The sequence below is a fragment of the Amblyraja radiata genome, chromosome 5 (genome assembly GCF_010909765.2).
Source record: "Amblyraja radiata isolate CabotCenter1 chromosome 5, sAmbRad1.1.pri, whole genome shotgun sequence".
Lineage (NCBI taxonomy): Eukaryota > Metazoa > Chordata > Chondrichthyes > Rajiformes > Rajidae > Amblyraja > Amblyraja radiata.
In genome coordinates, this window is record NC_045960.1 from 110,912,386 (window position 1) to 110,930,993 (window position 18,608).

Below are 18,608 nucleotides of genomic sequence, written 5' to 3' on the forward strand. Positions count from 1 at the left end.
CCTGGTCCCTCAATACCACCAAATTGATCAAAAAGGCACAGCAGCGCCTTTACTTTCTGAGGAGGCTCAAGAAAGCTCACCTGTCCCCCCAGATCCTGTCCAACTTCTACCGCTGTACCATCAAAAGCATCCTGTTCACCTGCTTCACGGTATGGTACAGCAGCTGCACCGCAGCTGACAGGAAGGCACTGCAACGGGTGGTGAAAACCGCTCAGTACATCATCGGTGCCCCGCTCCCTGCCATGGATGCCCTCCACCGAAAACAGTGTCTGAGACGGGCCGGGAAAATCATCAAGGACCCCTCTCACCCTAACCATGGACTGTTTCCCCTCCTCCCATCAGGGAGGCGGTACAGGAGCCTCAGGTCTCGCACAAGCAGGCTGAGGAACAGCTTTTTCAACAACACCATTACACTGCTGAACTCAGAGTCCCGTCGCTAGCTATCTTTAGACTCTCCCATTTGTATACAGTTATTTGCCTATGTACCAGTTTTAATTCATCCACAATCCACACATTGTTAACCAGTATTTTTTATTTTTATTGTATGCTTATTTTGTATTTTTATTTTTACTTCTACTAACTTGCACTATGACTATGACCAGATGCTAAACTGCATTTTGTTGTACCTATACTCGTATTTGTGCAATGACAATAAAGTTGAATTGAATTGAATTGAATTATAGAGTATGTAATGATTTGTGGTCCAGAATGTGTCTTGATTTTCCCCAATATTGCTATAGACTTTGCCAGTTTTGCTTTGACTATATATATATATATATATATATATATGTATTTGTGTACTTGTAAGTGTATATATACACACTGAACTCGTTCTCTCTCGTTTATCATATTGTTTACAGTGTACTATGTTTACATATTCTGTTGTGCTGCAGCAAATTAGAATTTCATTGTTCTATCTGGGACACATGACATTAAAACACTCTTGACTCTTGATCACATTGAATGGCGGTGCTGGCTCGAAGGGCTGAATGGCCTGCTCCCGCATCTATTGTGTATGTTTCTGTGATCTGGTGGCCATGTCCCGCCCACCCCCATGTGCAGCCAATGAGGGCGCTGGGAAGGCGGTGCTGATCAAAGATTTTATAATCGGTGCTGATGCTCGAGCTTGGAGCGCTTCCGTATATTGTGACGACATTACTTTGAGCGGCAGCCCGGGCGGCCAATGGTAACAGATGGAGGTCCCACTCACTCCCCCCAGCCAATGAGAGCGCTGGGAAGGCGGGGCTGCGGCTCGATTCGTGACCGACAGCCCAAGCGGCCAATCGGATGCGACCCACATGTCCCGCCTACTACTTCCCAGCCAATGAGAGCGATAGGAAGGCGGGGCAGCGGTTCCACCAGTGACCGCCAGCCCAAGCGACCAATCGGCAGCGAGGCACATGTCCCGCCCACTCCACCCCCCCAGCTAATGAGAGCGATAGGAAGGCGGGGCAGCGGCTCCACTAGTGACCGACAGCCCAGGCGACCAATCAGCAGCGAGATACATGTCCCGCCCACTCCTCACCAGCCAATGAGGGGGCGCTTGCTGGGAAGGCGGGGCTGCGGCTCGACTCGTGACCGACAGCCCAGGCGGCCAATCGGCAGCGAGCCACATGTCCCGCCCACCCATCCCCCAGCCAATGAGAGCGCGCTGGCTGGGAAGGCGGTGCTGCCGCGGGCCATGCCCGTCTCCGAACATTTTCGCTGCTGTTTGTAAATAAAGACGCTTAAAAATACGGAAGCAATCCCTGTGAGGAATAAGACGGATGCGAACGGTAGGGAGGGGGAAGAGAGTAGAAAAAACCCCAAAGTGAAGTTTCGTGGTCCGGCGGCTGGAGTTCGGCGTCACACGACGGCCAAGATGGCGGCCATGGCGGCGTTGGCCTCCTACGGCAGCGAGAGCGGCAGCGGCAGCGACGGCAGCGACCACTCGCCCAGCCACGATGACCACTCGCCCAGCCACGATGACCACTCGCCCAGCCACGATGACCACTCGCCCAGCCACGATGACCACTCGCCAAGCCACGATGACCATGCAGCCCCCCACGACCCCGACCCCGACCCCAGCCCCGACGCCCTGGCTCACCTGCAGCCCCTCGACGCCGCCAGCTCGCTGGCGCTGGCTCTCAACTCGGCGCCCGACGTCGCCGTGAAGGTGGGTTTGGTGATGGGCCGAAGCCCTGGGTTGGCGGCGTGGACACATGTCTGGCACTGGAGCACCCGTGGGTGCCACCCGGAGTGTACAAGGGTGGCACTTTGAGTCTACATGGGTGGCACTGGGACATACATTGGTCTGTGGGGGGGGGGGGGGGGGCACCCATGCATAGAAACATAGAAATTAGGTGCCGGAGTAGGCCATTCGGCCCTTCGAGCCTGCACCGCCATTCAATATGATCATGGCTGATCATCCAACTCAGTATCCCGTACCTGCCTTCTCTCCATACCCTCTGATCCCCTTAGCCACAAGGGCCACATCTAACTCCCTCTTAAATATAGCCAATGAACTGGCCTCGACTACCCTCTGTGGCAGAGAGTTCCAGAGATTCACCACTCTCTGTGTGAAAAAAGTTCTTCTCATCTCGGTTTTAAAGGATTTCCCCCTTATCCTTAAGCTGTGACCCCTTGTCCTGGACTTCCCCAACATTGGGAGCAATCTTCCTGCATCTAGCCTGTCCAACCCCTTAAGAATTTTATAAGTTTCTATAAGATCCCCTCTCAATCTCCTAAATTCTAGAGAGTATAAACCAAGTCTATCCAGTCTTTCTTCATAAGACAGTCCTGACATCCCAGGAATCAGTCTGGTGAACCTTCTCTGCACTCCCTCTATGGCAATAATGTCCTTCCTCAGATTTGGAGAGGAAAACTTACGCAATACTCCAGGTGTGGTCTCACCAAGACCCTGTACAACTGCAGTAGAACCTCCCTGCTCCTATACTCAAATCCTTTTGCTATGAAAGCTAACATACCATTCGCTTTATTCACTGCCTGCTGCACCTGCATGCCTACTTTCAATGACTGGTGTACCATGACACCCAGGTCTCGCTACATCTCCCCTTTTCCTAGTCGGCCACCATTTAGATAATAGTCTGCTTTCCTGTTTTTGCCACCAAAATGGATAACCTCACATTTATCCACATTATACTGCATCTGCCAAACATTTGCCCACTCACCCAGCCTATCCAAGTCACCTTGCAGTCTCCTAGCATCCTCCTCACAGCTAACACTGCCCCCCAGCTTAGTGTCATCCGCAAACTTGGAGATATTGCCTTCAATTCCCTCATCCAGATCATTAATATATATTGTAAATAGCTGGGGTCCCAGCACTGAGCCTTGCGGTACCCCACTAGTCACTGCCTGCCATTGTGAAAAGGACCCGTTACTCCTACTCTTTGCTTCCTGTTTGCCAGCCAGTTGTCTATCCACATCAATACTGAACCCCCAATGCCGTGTGCTTTAAGTTTGTATACTAATCTCTTATGTGGGACCTTGTCGAAAGCCTTCTGGAAGTCCAGATACACCACATCCACTGGTTCTCCCCTATCCACGCTACTAGTTACATCCTCGAAAAATTCTATAAGATTCGTCAGACATGATTTACCTTTTGTAAATCCATGCTGACTTTGTCCAATGATTTCACCACTTTCCAAATGTGCTGCTATCCCATCTTTAATAACTGACTCTAGTAGTTTCTCCACTACCGATGTTAGACTAACTGGTCTGTAATTCCCCGTTTTCTCTCTCCCTCCCTTCTTAAAAAGTGGGGTTACGTTTGCTACCCGCCAATCCTCAGGAACTACTCCAGAATCTAAAGAGTTTTGAAAGATTATTACTAATGCATCCACTATTTCTGGAGCTACTTCCTTAAGTACTCTGGGATGCAGCCTGTCTGGCCCTGGGGATTTATCGGCCTTTAATCCATTCAATTTACCCAACACCACTTCCCGGCTAACTTGGATTTCACTCAATTCCTCCAACTCCTTTGACCCGCGGTCCCCTGCTATTTCCGGCAGATTATTTATGTCTTCCTTAGTGAAGACGGAACCAAAGTAGTTATTCAATTGGTCCGCCATATCCTTGTTCCCCATGATCAACTCACCTGTTTCTGACTGCAAGGGACCTACATTTGTTTTAACTAATCTCTTTCTTTTCACATATCTATAAAAACTTCTGCAGTCAGTTTTATGTTCCCTGCCAGTTTTCTTTCATAATCTATTTTTCCTTTCCTAATTAAGCCCTTTGTCCTCCTCTGCTGGTCTCTGAATTTCTCCCAGTTACCTTTCTTTAAGTTCAGAACCATTGTTTCTGAATTAACAATGTCACTCTCGATCCTAATGAAGAACTCAACCATATTATGGTCACTCTTGCCCAAGGGGGCACGTACAACAAGACTGCTAACTAACCCTTCCTCATTACTCAATACCCAGTCTAAAATAGCCTGCTCTCTCGTTGGTTCCTCTACATGTTGATTTAGATAACTATCCCGCATACATTCCAAGAAATCCTCTTCCTCAGCACCCCTGCCAATTTGATTCACCCAATCTATATGTAGATTGAAGTCACCCATTATAACGGTTTTGCCTTTGTCGCACGCATTTCTAATTTCCTGTTTGATACCATCTCCAACTTCACTACTACTGTTAGGTAGCCTGTACACAACACCCACCAGCGTTTTCTGCCCCTTAATGTTTCGCAGCTCTACCCATACCGATTCCACATCCTCCAAACTAATGTCCTTCCTTTCCATTGCGTTAATCTCCTCTCTAACCAGCAACGCTACCCCACCACCTTTTCCTTTCTCTCTATCCCTCCTGAATATTGAATATCCCTGGATGTTCAGCTCCCAGCCTTGGTCACCCTACAATACAATACAAATTTATTTGTCATTTGAGCCCCAGTGAGACTCAAACGAAATTTTGTTTCCACAGCCATACAAACAAAAACAATGTCCTACAGACATACACACAATTAAGTTCACACAAACATCCATCACAGTGGACCCACTGTGATGGAAGGCAAAAGTGGATCACCCTGGAGCCATGTCTCCGTGATCCCAACTATATCATAGTCATTAATAGCTATCTGCACATTCAACTCATCCACCTTATTACGAATGCTCCTTGCATTGAGACACAAAGCCTTCAGGCTTGTTTTTACAACACTCTTACCCCTTATACAATTATGTTGAAAAGTGGCCCTTTTTGATTTTTGCCCTGGTTTTGTCTGCCTGCCACTTTTACTTTTCACCTTGCTACCTATTGCTTCTACCCTCATTTTACACCCCTCTGTCTCTACGCTCACACATTTAAGAAACCCTTTCCCTTTAACTCCATCCTCCACTATCCCATTAGACACCCCACCCCCCATATTCAGTTTAAAACCACCCGTGTAGCAGTGGCAAACCTGCCTGCCAGAATGCTGGTCCCACACCTGTTAAGATGCAATCCGTCCCTTTTGTACAGTTCCCCCTTACCCGAAAGCAGATCTCAGTGATCTAAGAATCTAAATCCCTGCCCCGTGCACCAGTTCCTCAGCCACACGTTCAGGTCCCGTAGCTCCCTGTTCCTGCTCTCGCCAGCACGAGGAACTGGAAGCAAACTGGAGATAACAACCCTGGAGGTCCTGCTTTTCAGCATTTTTCTGAGCTCTCTAAAGTCACGCTGCAGAATATTCATCCCCTTCTTTCCGACATCGTTTGTGCCGACATGCACTACCACTTCCGGATGTTCACCTTCGCCCTTGAGGATTTTCTACACTCTGTCCGTGACATCCTGGATCCTGGCACCAGGAAAGCAGCACACCATCCTCGCATCCCGTCTGTTGACGCAGAAACCCCTGTCCGTACCTCTCACAATGGAGTCTCCCACTACAATGGCGTTGCCTGTCTTAGGCCTTTTTGGTTTTGGCTCAACAGCCCTATTCGCATCACAAGCCAGTCCGCCGCCCAGTGTAAACACCTCTTCTGTCCCGACAGCTCCTAAGTGGGTGAACCTGTTCACAAGAGGTACAACACACGGGGACGTTGGCATTCCATGCTTCCCTCCCGTTCTCACTGTCTCCCACCTTCTCTCTTCCAGTACCTTAGGTGTAACAATCGTACTGTAGGACTTGTCGAGGAACGACTCCGTTTCTCGGACGAACCGGAGGTCATCCACTTGCTTCTCAAGTTCCCCAACACGGCCCTTCAGGAGCTCTACCTGGATGCACTTCTCGCATTTGTAGCAGCCAGAGGCACCAGCGGTGTCCTTGACCTCCCACATACTGCAAGCATCGCACTGAATCAGCTTGCCTGACATCTTCTTTCGTCTCTACCTCTCAAGCGTATTGCGTGGTCTCCTCTCCTCAGCCGAAGACTCACACTTTTCTCACAGGGCACTTCACTCACTGCCGCTCGCTAAGAGCCGTCTTGCTTAAATTGACTGATAAATTGCCTGATTTACCAATTTACAAACCAAATTCCTCAGTTTTCAACTGTTTTCCCGGCACTGACTCAGTTCTCTCCTCCCACTTGGGCTAGAGCCAATCAGTCGTATCTCTTGCTCAACTCCTGCTGCTGTTGCTCCCAAAACTACAGCAGTTCTGAGTAAAGTCTGCCTGTCCTTGGCCTCTACTTTAACTGTTTTCACTTCTCTCCTCCCACTTGGGCTAGAGCCAATCAGTCGTATCTCTTGCTAAATCTCCTGCTGCTGTTGCTCCCAAATCTACAGCATGCACCTGCAGCGCCCATGGGTGGTGCCTAGAGTGTACATGGATGGCACTGCAGCGCCCATGGTTGGCACTTCTCGGTTGCACTGGAGTCTACATGGGTGGCACTTCTAGGTGGCACTCCTGTGACCATGGGTGGCACCTGGGGCACCCTTTGCTGTCACTGGAGTGCCCATTGGTGCACGTTGATGGGCTGAAGCCTGTCCGGGTCTACTAGAATACACATGGGTGCATCTGGAGCATCCATGGGTGGCACCTAGAGTGTACATGGGTGTTACCTGAGCACTGGTGGGTGCCACTGGAGTGCAAATGGGTGCATCTGGAGAGCCCGTGTGTGCACCTGAAGCGACGTGGGTGCTCTTGATGGTTCTAAATTGCAGAAGGGTATCAACCCAAAACAATAGACAATAGGTGCAGAAGTAGGCCATTCGGCCCTTTGAGCCAGCACTGCCATTCAATGTGATCATGGCTGATCATCCCCAATCAGTTCCCCGTTCCTGTCTTCTCCCCATATCCCCTGACTCTGTTATTTTTAAGAGCCCTGTCTAGCTCTCTCTTGAAACGTCTCACTTACATGTTCTCCAGAGATGCTGCCTGTTCTACTGAGTTACTCCAGCACTTTATGTCCCAGGTTGGCTGACTGGAATTACTGAGAGAAAGCTGTATAGTGGATGTGATTCCACTGGCTGACAGATTATCTGTCTTGGAGACACAGGGGACTGCAGATGCTGGAATCTTGAGAAGCATACAAGGTACTGGGCAAAGTCAATGGGTCAGGTCGCATATGTGGAGGGATGGTTTCTGACGCCAGATACCTTCTAGCTTTAACTTTATTATTGTAAGATGCACCAGTGTATAGTGAAAATGTTTGTTTTGCAATCTATACAATCCGATCATAATACTGAATACAAAAGCAACCAACCCCCTTTCCATTGACTCAATTTATACTTCACTCCCGCTTGGCAAGGCAACCAGCATAATCTCTTCCCTCCCATCAGGCAAGTGGTGCAGGCAACTGAGCCATCCTATCAACAACTGAAGAGTGGCCCTGAGCTACTATCTACCTCTGGAGATCCTTGGACTATCTGCAATCGTTCTTTATCTTGTACTAAAAGATTGAGGGGGGATCTTATAGAAACTTGCAAGATCCTTAAGGGGTTGGACAGGCTAGATGCAGGAAGATTGTTCCCGATGTTGGGGAAGTCCAGAACAAGGGGTCACAGTTTAAGGATAAAGGGGAATTTTTTTTAGGATTGAGATGAGAAAAATATTTTTTACACCGAGAGTGGTGAATCTCTGGAATTCTCTGCCACAGAAGGTAGTTGAGGCCAGTTCATTGGCTATATTTAAGAGAGAGTTAGATGTGGCCCTTGTGGCTAAAGGGATCGGGGGGTATGGAGAGAAAGCAGGTACAGGATACTGAGTTGGATGATCAGCCATGATCATATTGAATGGCGGTGCAGGCTCGAAGGGCCGAATGGCCTACTCCTGCACCTATTTTCTATGTTTCTATGTTAAATGTTATATCTGTATACTGGATCTCAATAACTGCTTGCCACTTTCTCCCATTCTCTTAAATTTCTTTAGAAAGTGGATAACTTGACCCAATGGGTTATGCATACATGTGAACGGCGTGGGTTGAATGGGGAGAAAGTATCTCCTTAAATATATTTCGTAACTTGACCACTGCAGCCCTTTGTATAGCAAATGTCACAGGTTCACCACGCTCTGTAAATAAATTTCTCCTCAGCTCAATCCGAAATATCATGTCCTGCAAGTTGAACCTGTAACCCCATTCCCCTCCTTCTACTTACCCCAGCCAGGATACATGTCCTCTTATCTGTCCAGCGCTATCAGAACTGTATACATCTCAAACAGCTGACCTTTTATTCTTCTAACTTTACTGAAAAGAAACCTAGCCAACTTAATGTTTCCCCACGTGACAGTCATCTCATCCAGAGAGTCAGTCTGGCAAACCTTTTTACACTCCCACTATGGCACGCAAATCATTTCTTTGGTAAGAAGATAAAAACGCACAATACTCTGAGATAGACACCCCGTTAGAATCAGTCACGATGTACTGAGTGGTGAACGGGCTTGAAATGTGGATATCCTGCTTCTTTGAATCAATTTATTTCATTTTTTGAATTAATTTGGGATTTTCTGCATGTTGATATAATGCTGGATTTCCAGATTTGCATCAATCCTCATGGTTATTAGGTATAATGAAGTGGGGCTGAGTGAGCGGCTGCAAGTGCGAATGCTCAGTGTAGCTGACAGGAATGGTGATGCAGCTTCACTGTTAACTGGTAGCTTGGGCAACCTTGAAGTTTGAAGTCTGAGATTGGGTGGAAACGCATTGATCTGAAAACGAGGGCATCAAATGTGTGGGATTCATGCTAGAAAGTAATGAGGTAAAAGATCAGCCATGATATTATTGATGCGTGGACTTGAGTGGTTAATTGGCTTCCTTCTGTGTCATAAGAAAATATAAATGTGCAGGAAGGAACTGTAGATGTTGGTTTAATTCGAAGATAGACACAAAATGCTGGAGTAACTTAGCGGGACAGGCAGCAACTGGCGAGAAGGGATGGGTGATGTTTCGGGTTGAGACCCTTGTCAGGGCTCGAAATTAGCGGTTGCCCGGGTGCCACTGACCACTCAAAGTGCTGCCGGGCAACCTAAACGGCGAGTTATTTTGCTCAGCTTGGCAACTTGGTTTATACCAAAGATAGACACAAAAAACTGGATTAACTCCGCGGGTCCGGCAGCATCTCTGGAGAAAAGGAACGTGACGTTTTGTGTCGGCGAAGGTTGTGGGAAAGATGCTAAGTGTGGCGTGACGGAGAAGTGGGGGGGGGGGGGGTGCGACTGAGGATAGAGCGCGGTGATTGGAGGAGGGAGACGTGCCAAAACACTCTCGGCAGACCTGCACCGCAGCCAGGATTGATCCCGGTCTCCGGCGCTGCAATCTCTGCTGAACCGCCACTGGACCATCCCCGTCCCCACCCGAGAGCCCCCCCATGCCCGGGGGTGGCCAGAGGGTCAGACGGGGGCGGTGCCCCCAGGTCCACAGCCAGCGCAGTGAAGCAGCGCTAAACCCAGCTCACTCTGCCTGTCCCGCCAGGTTAACCAACAGCCCTGTCTGGATTGAGACAGGGCTGTAGGTGAGACAGGCAGTTGAGCTGCATTTAGCGCTGGATTGAGCTGAAATTACCGTTCACAGAAGCCTTCGAAGCCTCGCGCGTGTGTGTGAGTGTGTGCATGCGCGCGCGGCCACCAAGATATTCTGTCCCCCGGTCCCCTCCATATTTTGACTGCTATTTTCAGAGCTAAGATTGACTATGTTTGATAACGGAATGCAATCAAATGTGTTTTAATTCCCAATGTTATTATTTGTTTTAATCCATAAAGATGGATTAATTAAATTGTCAACACGTGAAACATTAAAACCGCAGTGTTCGATTGTCACTGCTACCATAGCCACGTTATTACAGAATTCGTTTTAACGGCAAATCAATGCTCTTAATATGGAGTATCGGTACTGTAGTTATTTAATGAGCAACATTCACAACTCACACTGCTCTCTCTCCCCATCCCCGCACTCGCAACAAGGGCAGAGTCCCTCTGGTGCTCACCTTTCACCCCACCAGCCGGCAAATACAACACATAATCCTCCGCCATTTCCGCCACCTCCAACGTAACCCCACCACTCGCCACATCTTCCCATCTCCCCCCATGTCTGCCTTCCGCAAAGACCGCTCCCTCCGCAACTCCCTCGTCAATTCTTCCCTCCCGCACCACCCCCTCCCCGGGCACTTTCCGTTGCAACCGCAAGAAATGCAACACCTGTCCCTTCACCTCCCCCCTCGACTCCATTCAAGGACCCAAGCAGTCGTTCCAGGTGCGACAAAGGTTCACCTGTATCTCCTCCAACCTCATCTACTGCATCCGCTGCTCTAGATGTCAGCTGATTTACATCGGGGAGACCAAGCGGAGGTTGGGCGATCGTTTCGCCGAACACCTCCGCTCAGTCCGCAATAACCAACCTGACCTCCCGGTGGCTCAGCACTTCAACTCCCCCTCCCGTTCCCAATCCGACCTCTCTGTCCTGGGTCTCCTCCATTGCCAGAGTGAGCACCAGCGGAAATTGGAGGAACAGCACCTCATATTCCGCCTGGGGACCTTGCGTCCGGATGGCATTAACATTGAATTCTACCAATTTTGCTAGTCCTTGCTGTCTCCTCCCCTTCCTTAACCCTCCAGCTGTCTCCTCCCACCCTCCCACCAAGATTGAGGGGGGATCTTATAGAAACTTGCAAGACCCTTAAGGGGTTGGACAGGCTAGATGCAGGAAGATTGTTCCCGATGTTGCGGAAGTCCAGAACAAGGGGTCACAGTTTAAGGAAGGGTTTGAAGAAGGGTTTCGGCCCGAAACGTCGCCTATTTCCTTCGCTCCATAGATGTTGCTGCACCCGCTGAGTTTCTCCAGCAATTTTGTGTACCTCCCATTCACAACTATATGTTGGATTTATCCAGATTTTACTTCTACAGTCAGTCATATACATCACAAATTTGGTCAGGAGATATTTCAGTTGAAATTTTAATGTTAATTCTGAAGTGGGAATGATGGAAAAAGTGTTTATCAACAATTTTTTTTTTAAATTGTTGCTTACAAACTGGGTATCTTCATTGCTGTTTACAACACATACACCTAAATCTAAATGTCCGGTAATGTGGCGTCTTGACACCTTTAAATATATTACTAAAAGAACATTTGCTGCATTTATGTCCTTTGGCCATCTCTTGTTCGTTAGTGTAATGTTTAACCTGTCAGATGGGTATAGTCAGTTTTAATAGCTATTATCATAAAATGCCTTTAGAAAATTCATTGCAACCTGTATATTTTGTTGTGGATAAATTATGTGGGAAGCGAGAATGTTTCTGTACCAATAGCAATAACGACCCATGCTATGGCCATGTCATGATAATTTTCGGTCCTTCACAGAAAACATGCTTGCATCAATCTGTAGTGTGCATGGTTAAGCATATATGTTATCAAGGTCCAGGATTTATTGACACAGGTTGATCATACGCTGAATAATCCAACCACATTTTTGTTTGGAAGTAGAAAGAAATAATAAAAATTGCATTAATTGCAATGTGTAAAAAGAGTTGAGATACCGTATTATAATTTTGCTGCATGTCATTGTGGTGTATATCATGTCTTGATTGGTGAATATGTTAGTTTGTGACTTTTTTGAAGCAGAAATAATATGTGAATGCTTCATTGAGCATAATTCCGACTGGTAACTACGCACTTCGTCCGAGCGCGCGTCATGCAAGCCATCTTAAATGACCACCTAAACTGTCATTTGGCAACCTAAAAAGCTGCCAACATTGCCCGGCTGGCAACAGGGAAAAATAGTTAAGCGAGAGCCCTGCTTGTTTAGATCTTAATTCAGTCAGACTAAAATATAAATGCATTATGATGATATATTTCCATTGTAGAATGATGTAAGACTGAAAGATGAACTTGCAGGTGGTAATATTCCCATGTCCAGATTGTCTGAAAAAGGGTCTCGACTCGAATCGTCACCCATTCCTTCTCTCCAGAGATGCTGCCTGTCCTGCTGAGTTACTCCAGCATTTTGTGTCTATCTCCAGATTGACTTTGTTCTTTTAGGTGATAAATGCTAAAGATTTGGTTGGTGGTTGGAAGGGTTGCTGTTATCAATGAGGCTTCACTATCATTGAAGATGAGGATACTCGTTGAGCCAATCTCCTTTCCATTGACTCCATTTATTTCTCACGCTGCCTCGACAAGGCCAGCAGCATAATCAAGTACGTCACACCCTGGCCGCTCCCTCTTCTCCCCTCGCCCATTGGGCGAAAGGCATTGAGGTGTGAAAACACACACCTCCAGATTTGGGGACAGTTTCTTCCCAGCTGTATCAGGTAACTGAACCATCCTACCACAATTAGAGAGCAGTCCTGAACTACTATCCACCTCATTGGAGACCCTCGCACTATCTGATCAGACTTTACTGGCTTTACTTTGCTCTAAACGTTATTCCCTTATGTATCTGTACTCTGTACACTTTGGATGGCTCGATTGTAATCATGTATTGCCCTTCCACTGACTGGTTAGCTCACAACAAAAGCTTTTCACTGTACCTCGGTCCACATGACAATAAACTAAACTAATTGCAGCAGCTTAGCAGATCCATAACAGATGTAAAGATGTATATATATTTTTTAATTTCAGTTTAGTTTATAGAATCAGACCCTTCCGCCTGCTGAGTCTGCACCAACCAATGATCACCAGCATAATAGTTTTATCCTACACATTAGGGACAATTTACCGAAGCCAATTAACCTACAAACCTGCAAGTCTTTGGAATGTGGGAGGAAATCAGAGCACCTGGAGGAAACCCATTTGTTCACACAGAGAACGTACAGACTCCATACAGACAGCACTCTTAATCAGGATCGAACCTGGGTCTCTGGGTCTGTAAGGTATTGATTCTACCGCTGCTCCACTGTGCTGCCCTAAATTTAATGATGATGGCAGAGTGAATGAGATGCCATAATAATTAGAAGGGTAAAGCAGACAACGTCCATGCCATTTGGGGAACAGAAATTCACCCTGACAGAATCCGCAAATGGCTACCCAAAAATTTGCGGTACCGAACATAATTCGTTCCCATGGAAATTTTGTGGGTAAAAAGAATGGAATTAAATTGAAGTAATCTTTTTTCAATGCCTTGCATTTCTTAAAGCATATGCAGATGATTAGCTTTGTGTTACGGAAGATCGTAGGGTGGCCTTTTTTTCTAGACCCCTTTCCAACCCCCCCCCCCCCCCCCCCCATCTCCTGCAATTCGGGGGTTACCTGTACAATTCCACTGCTGCAATTAGCCACTCAAATTTCTTTTGAGTTTGTCACTATAATAGCAGAAGACCATTTGTGCATGACAAGGTCAGTGCATGATAATTGGATCATAAATTTAGTACTAAAGTTTGACAAATATGTCTGGGGAAAAACTCTCAGTATTCTTTGTGTAGAGACAAAAGTTAATTTACTTGTACAGTGCCTGACAGAACAGACTAGCCTTTGGTCCTTGGAACACTACATTCCCTCCTTTCTGCTTTTAAGTGCTCCTGTAGAATTTGTGTTTAACTATGTAATATGATTTGAGATGATGCTTGGATAAAAATGCGACCCATTAAGCTAAAATTTACAATGTGCTAGATTACTGTAATTGTCTGATGTAAACCATTGTTACTAGGTCCAAGTCAAGTTTATTCGTCACATACACATGCGAGATGTGCAGTGAAATGAAAAGTGGCAATGCTCGCGGATTGTGCAAAAACTACAGAACAGGAATGTAAAACGGAATGGAACAGAATCACATATTCACATATTACTTATTTGTGGGAGGAAAAAAAAGAAAAAAACAGCAATTTAAAAAAGACACCACACAACAGTAGAATGGTACAGTAAAGTTAGTCCCTGCTGAGATAGGAGTTTACAGTCCTAATGGACTCTGGGAAGAAACTCCTTCTCATCCTATCCGTTTTCACAGCATGGCAACGGAGGCGTTTTCCTGACCGTTCGCTCCATAGATGCTGCCGCATCCGCTGAGTTTCTCCAGCACTTTTGTCTACATTCACATATTATTTCTGCTTCAAATAAAGTCACAAACTAAACATATTCACCAATCAAGACATTATATATACTGCAATGACATGCAGCAAAATTATAATACAATATCTCAACTCTTTTTACATATTGCAATTGATGCAAGCATGTTTTCTGTGAAGGACCGAAAATTACCATGATATGGCCATAGCATGGGTCGTTATTACTATTGGCACAGAAACACTTACCACATAATTTATCCATAACAAAATATACAGGTTGCAAGGAAATTTCTAAAGGCATTTTTTGATAATAGCTGTTAAAACCGACTAAACCCATCTGACAGGTTAAACATTACACTAACTGACAAGAGATGGCCAAAGGACATAAATGCAGCAAATGTTCTTTTGGTAATATGTTTAAAGGTGTCAAAACAAATAATAACATTGGGAATTAAAACACATTTGATAGAATTCCGTTATCAAACATAGTCAATGTTCGCTCTGTAGACCATGAAGCACAATAGGGTCAGGGGGTGTGTGAATCAGTGCGGGGTGGATAGATGGCGGTGGGGGGTTTGAGAAGGCAATCTGTGCGGAATGGATAGATTGAGGCAGGTGAATTAGTACGTGTTGGTTGGAGTATGTAAAATTGTGAGGGGAGATGTCTGTGGTGTTGAATGGGGGGGATCAGTACGGGAAGGATGGGGGGGGGGGATCAGTACAGGATGAATGGGGGTCGACAAAGATGCTGGATAAATTCAGCGGGTGAGGCAGCATCTATGGAGCTAAGGAAATAGCCAACGTTTCGGGTCGAGACCCTTCAAACTGTTCCTCCCATTCTTCTTGAATGGGGGGGGGGGGATCAGTACAGGATGGATTGGGGGGGGGTTAGCACAGGATGAATTGGGGGGGGGGGGTCAGGACAGTGGATCGGAGGGTCTGTGCAGGATGAATGAGGGGATCCGTATAGGATGAATGGGGGATCAGTACGGGATGAATGAGGGGATCAGTAAAAGATGAATGGGGAGATCACTACAGGATGGATGGGGGGGGATTGGTGCAGGGTAAATGGAGGATGGGTCAGTACGGGATGAACGGGGGGAGAAGTGCAGGATGGATGGGAAGGGGGGTCAGTACAGGATGAATTGGGGGACCAGTGTAGGATGGATGGAGGGGCGGGAGGGTGGCAGGAGAATCAATGCGAGGTGGGTAGGGTGATGAATAGATTGGTGGGGGGGGGGGGGTAGATGGGGAGGGGAGCACAGGGGATGTCAGTGAGGACTGAATAGAGGAGGAGGGAATGGGGATCAGTGCGGGATGGAGAGGAGCGGTCCCAGGATAAGAGGGGTGGGAGGGGCGTACAAGAGGGAGAGGGGGTTGGGGAAGGGGCAGAGGAGGTGGGGAGGAAGGAAGGTCAGCGTTCCTCGGACAACATCGCCCCGCTGCCTTGGCCGTCCCTGTCCAACGCCAAAGTGCCGCCGCCTCCTCTCCTCTGCCAGCCGACAGGAAGGTGCGGGGCCGAGCGGTGCAGCTCAAAGATCCTATAGCTATAGGATCTGTCGTGCAGCTGCTTCAGACGACGGAAGGAGGCTCCCTCCTCCCGACCTCGGCGTGCGGGAGGGGTTGTGAAAGCTCTGTTGGCGGATTTGCAAGCAGTGGACGTTATCAGGGCGATAGCGGCCGCTGCTTGCAAATCCACCAACGGCGCTTTCACAACCCCTCTCGCACGCCGAGGCCGGGAGGAGGGAGAGGGAGGCTTCCTTCCGCCGGGCGGGGTGCAGGAGGAGGAGGCGATGGAGCCGCTGTTGCTGCTGCTGCTGTTCTGGGCCCGTCATTCGCTCCGACCCTTCGTCACCACCCACCTAGTATCTTTGACCCACTATCAAAGATACTAGACGAATACAGCCACCGACACGAAAAGTCACATTCCTTTTCTCCAGAGATGCTGCCTGACCCGCGGAGTTACTCCAGTTTTTTATGTCTATCGGTATAAACCAGTATTTGATTGCCAAGCCGGGCAAAATGAGTCAGCATTTAGGTTGCCCGGCTGCACTTTGAGTGGTCAATGGCACCCGGGCAACCGCTAATTTCGAGCCCTGAAGGAGGGAGAAAGCAAGGACTACCTGAAATTGGAGAAGCCAATATTCATACCGCTGGGGTGTAAACTACCCAAGCAAAATATGAGGTGCATTATCGCACGCGTCATGCAAGCCGTCTTAAATGACCACCTAAACTGTCATTTGGCAACCTAAAAAGCTGCCGAGGTTGCCCGGCTGGCAACAGGGAAAAAAAGTTAAGTGAGGGCCCTGCTTTCCTAACTTTATCTCCTTTGTGTTTTTAAGGTTATGCTCCAATTGTGCTGAACCATTTTGAATTCTGTTTCCTTGTCTAGGAAGATGTGGAGGCAGGAATTCACCTTGACCCACTTCAGAAGGAAGTCATGTTCAACCCATCGTATGAAACATTGTTTGCACCAGAGGTAGGATGTCTGGGATCTGCAATACTTTATCGATATATTAAACATATATATTGGGCCTATGAGTCAATTTAATAAAGCATTCCATAAATTGGATTTCTACATTAAATTTAAATTGTCGGATTTGGGGAATTTAGGATGTTGAAATAGCTTTTTACGGTATACTTCCTGAATTTCTGTAAAGCATGCTCATAGAAATATAGAAAATAGGTGCAGGAGTAGGCCATTCGGCCCTTCGAGCCAGCACCGCCATCTAATATGATCATGGTTAATCATACAAAATCAGTACCCTGTTCTGGCTTTTTCCCCATATCCCTTGATTCCCTTAGCCCTAATCTAACTCTATATCTAACTCTCTTGAAAATCTAACTCTAGAGCTATATCTAACTCCCTTGAAAATATCCAGTGAATCCTCAACTTCCATCCTGGATCTGGGTCTCGACCCCGAATTGTCACCTGCTCCTGTTCTCCAGAGGTGCTGTCTGACCTGCTGAATCACTCCAGCTTTTTGTTTCTATCTCAGGATTAAATCACATCTACCTCTAGACATCCCTTGTCAGAATAGCCCCCTCCGCGCATACATATCTCCTTAACCACACACAATCCCTACACTTCACATCCCATAATTTACACATACCCTCTCCCAGATCAGGCCAATTGAGTTTGCTTTATTGCAGATTATATGATTATTCTGCGTGTATCACATTTACAGGCCTGTTAGCCTGCGTAAGGAAGATTTTCGACACAAATTCTTTGCAATCTTTCTTTGCTCCTTTGCTATCTTTCTAATTTGGGGGCTTCACGTGTTAAATCTTTGGTAACAGGCACACTGCAGGGATCCAGAGATGGTTTGTGTTTATGTATAAACAGATTCTTCAGGATATATTCTTCGAGTTTTCTGTTAGCTTGTTTGGAAATTTGAACACAGACCCCTGGGTTTGTACAGCATTGGTGGGACTGAAATTCAGTCAATCTTTGGAGTGCATTTGCATAAGATTTTTGGCAACCAGCCCTCTGCTTCGAGAATTCCAGAGTTACAAAGAGGGAAGAGTTCCTCTCACATTTATGTTTTAAAATGACAAGTCCCTTAACTTTTAACCATGTGCCCACAATGGAAAGTGATCTCATAACATCTCATAACACCAGAATGAATAAGCAAAGCATTTCACCAATGTTAGAACTCTCTACTTTTGAAATTCCTCTCGCAATAAAGGCCTAGCTTCTAGTTGCCTTTCTAATTACGATGGTCTTTCAGACTTTACCTTAGAGATACAGTGCGGACACAAGCCCCTTTGCCTCACCGTCTGCAATGACCAACCATCATCCCCATACACTAACACTATCATACACGCTAGGGCCAACATAGTTTTTTTTTTTTTTTAACCAAAGCCAATCAACAATAGGTGCAGGAGTAGGCCATTTGACCCTTCGAGCAAGCACCGCCATTCATTGTGATCATGGCTGATCATCCACAATCAGTACCCCGTTCCTTCCTTCTCCCCATATCCCTTGACTTCGCTATCTTTAAGAGGTCTATCTAACTCTTTCTTGAAAGCATCCAGATTATTGGCCTCCACTGCATTCTTAAATGGTGGCCCCTGGTTCTGGACTCCCCCAACATCGGGGACATCTTTCCTGCCTCTAGTGTGTCCAATCCCTTAACAATCTTGTATGTTTCAATAAGATTCCCTCTCATCCTTCTAAATTCTAGAGTATACAAGCCCAGCCGCTCCAGTCTATCAACATATGACAGTCCCGCCATCCCTGGAATTAACCTAGTAAA

At 46.9% G+C, this 18,608-nt stretch overlaps 1 protein-coding gene across 2 annotated transcripts in view; it reads left to right on the forward strand.

The window, feature by feature from the left end:
* The first annotated feature begins 1,640 nt into the window (after positions 1–1,640).
* cdc40 (cell division cycle 40) overlaps positions 1,641–18,608 on the forward strand; it is a 165,251-nt gene continuing 148,283 nt past the window's right edge. Inside the window, exons 1-3 of one of the 2 annotated variants that reach the window (XM_033021984.1) lie at positions 1,641–1,920; positions 2,047–2,155; positions 16,742–16,828. In XM_033021984.1, the coding sequence (XP_032877875.1) occupies positions 1,862–1,920; positions 2,047–2,155; positions 16,742–16,828 (255 nt within the window). In that variant the 5' untranslated portion in view covers positions 1,641–1,861. Of the gene's footprint in view, positions 2,156–16,741; positions 16,829–18,608 lie in introns of both variants that reach the window. The other variant, XM_033021983.1, reaches the window with a different exon arrangement.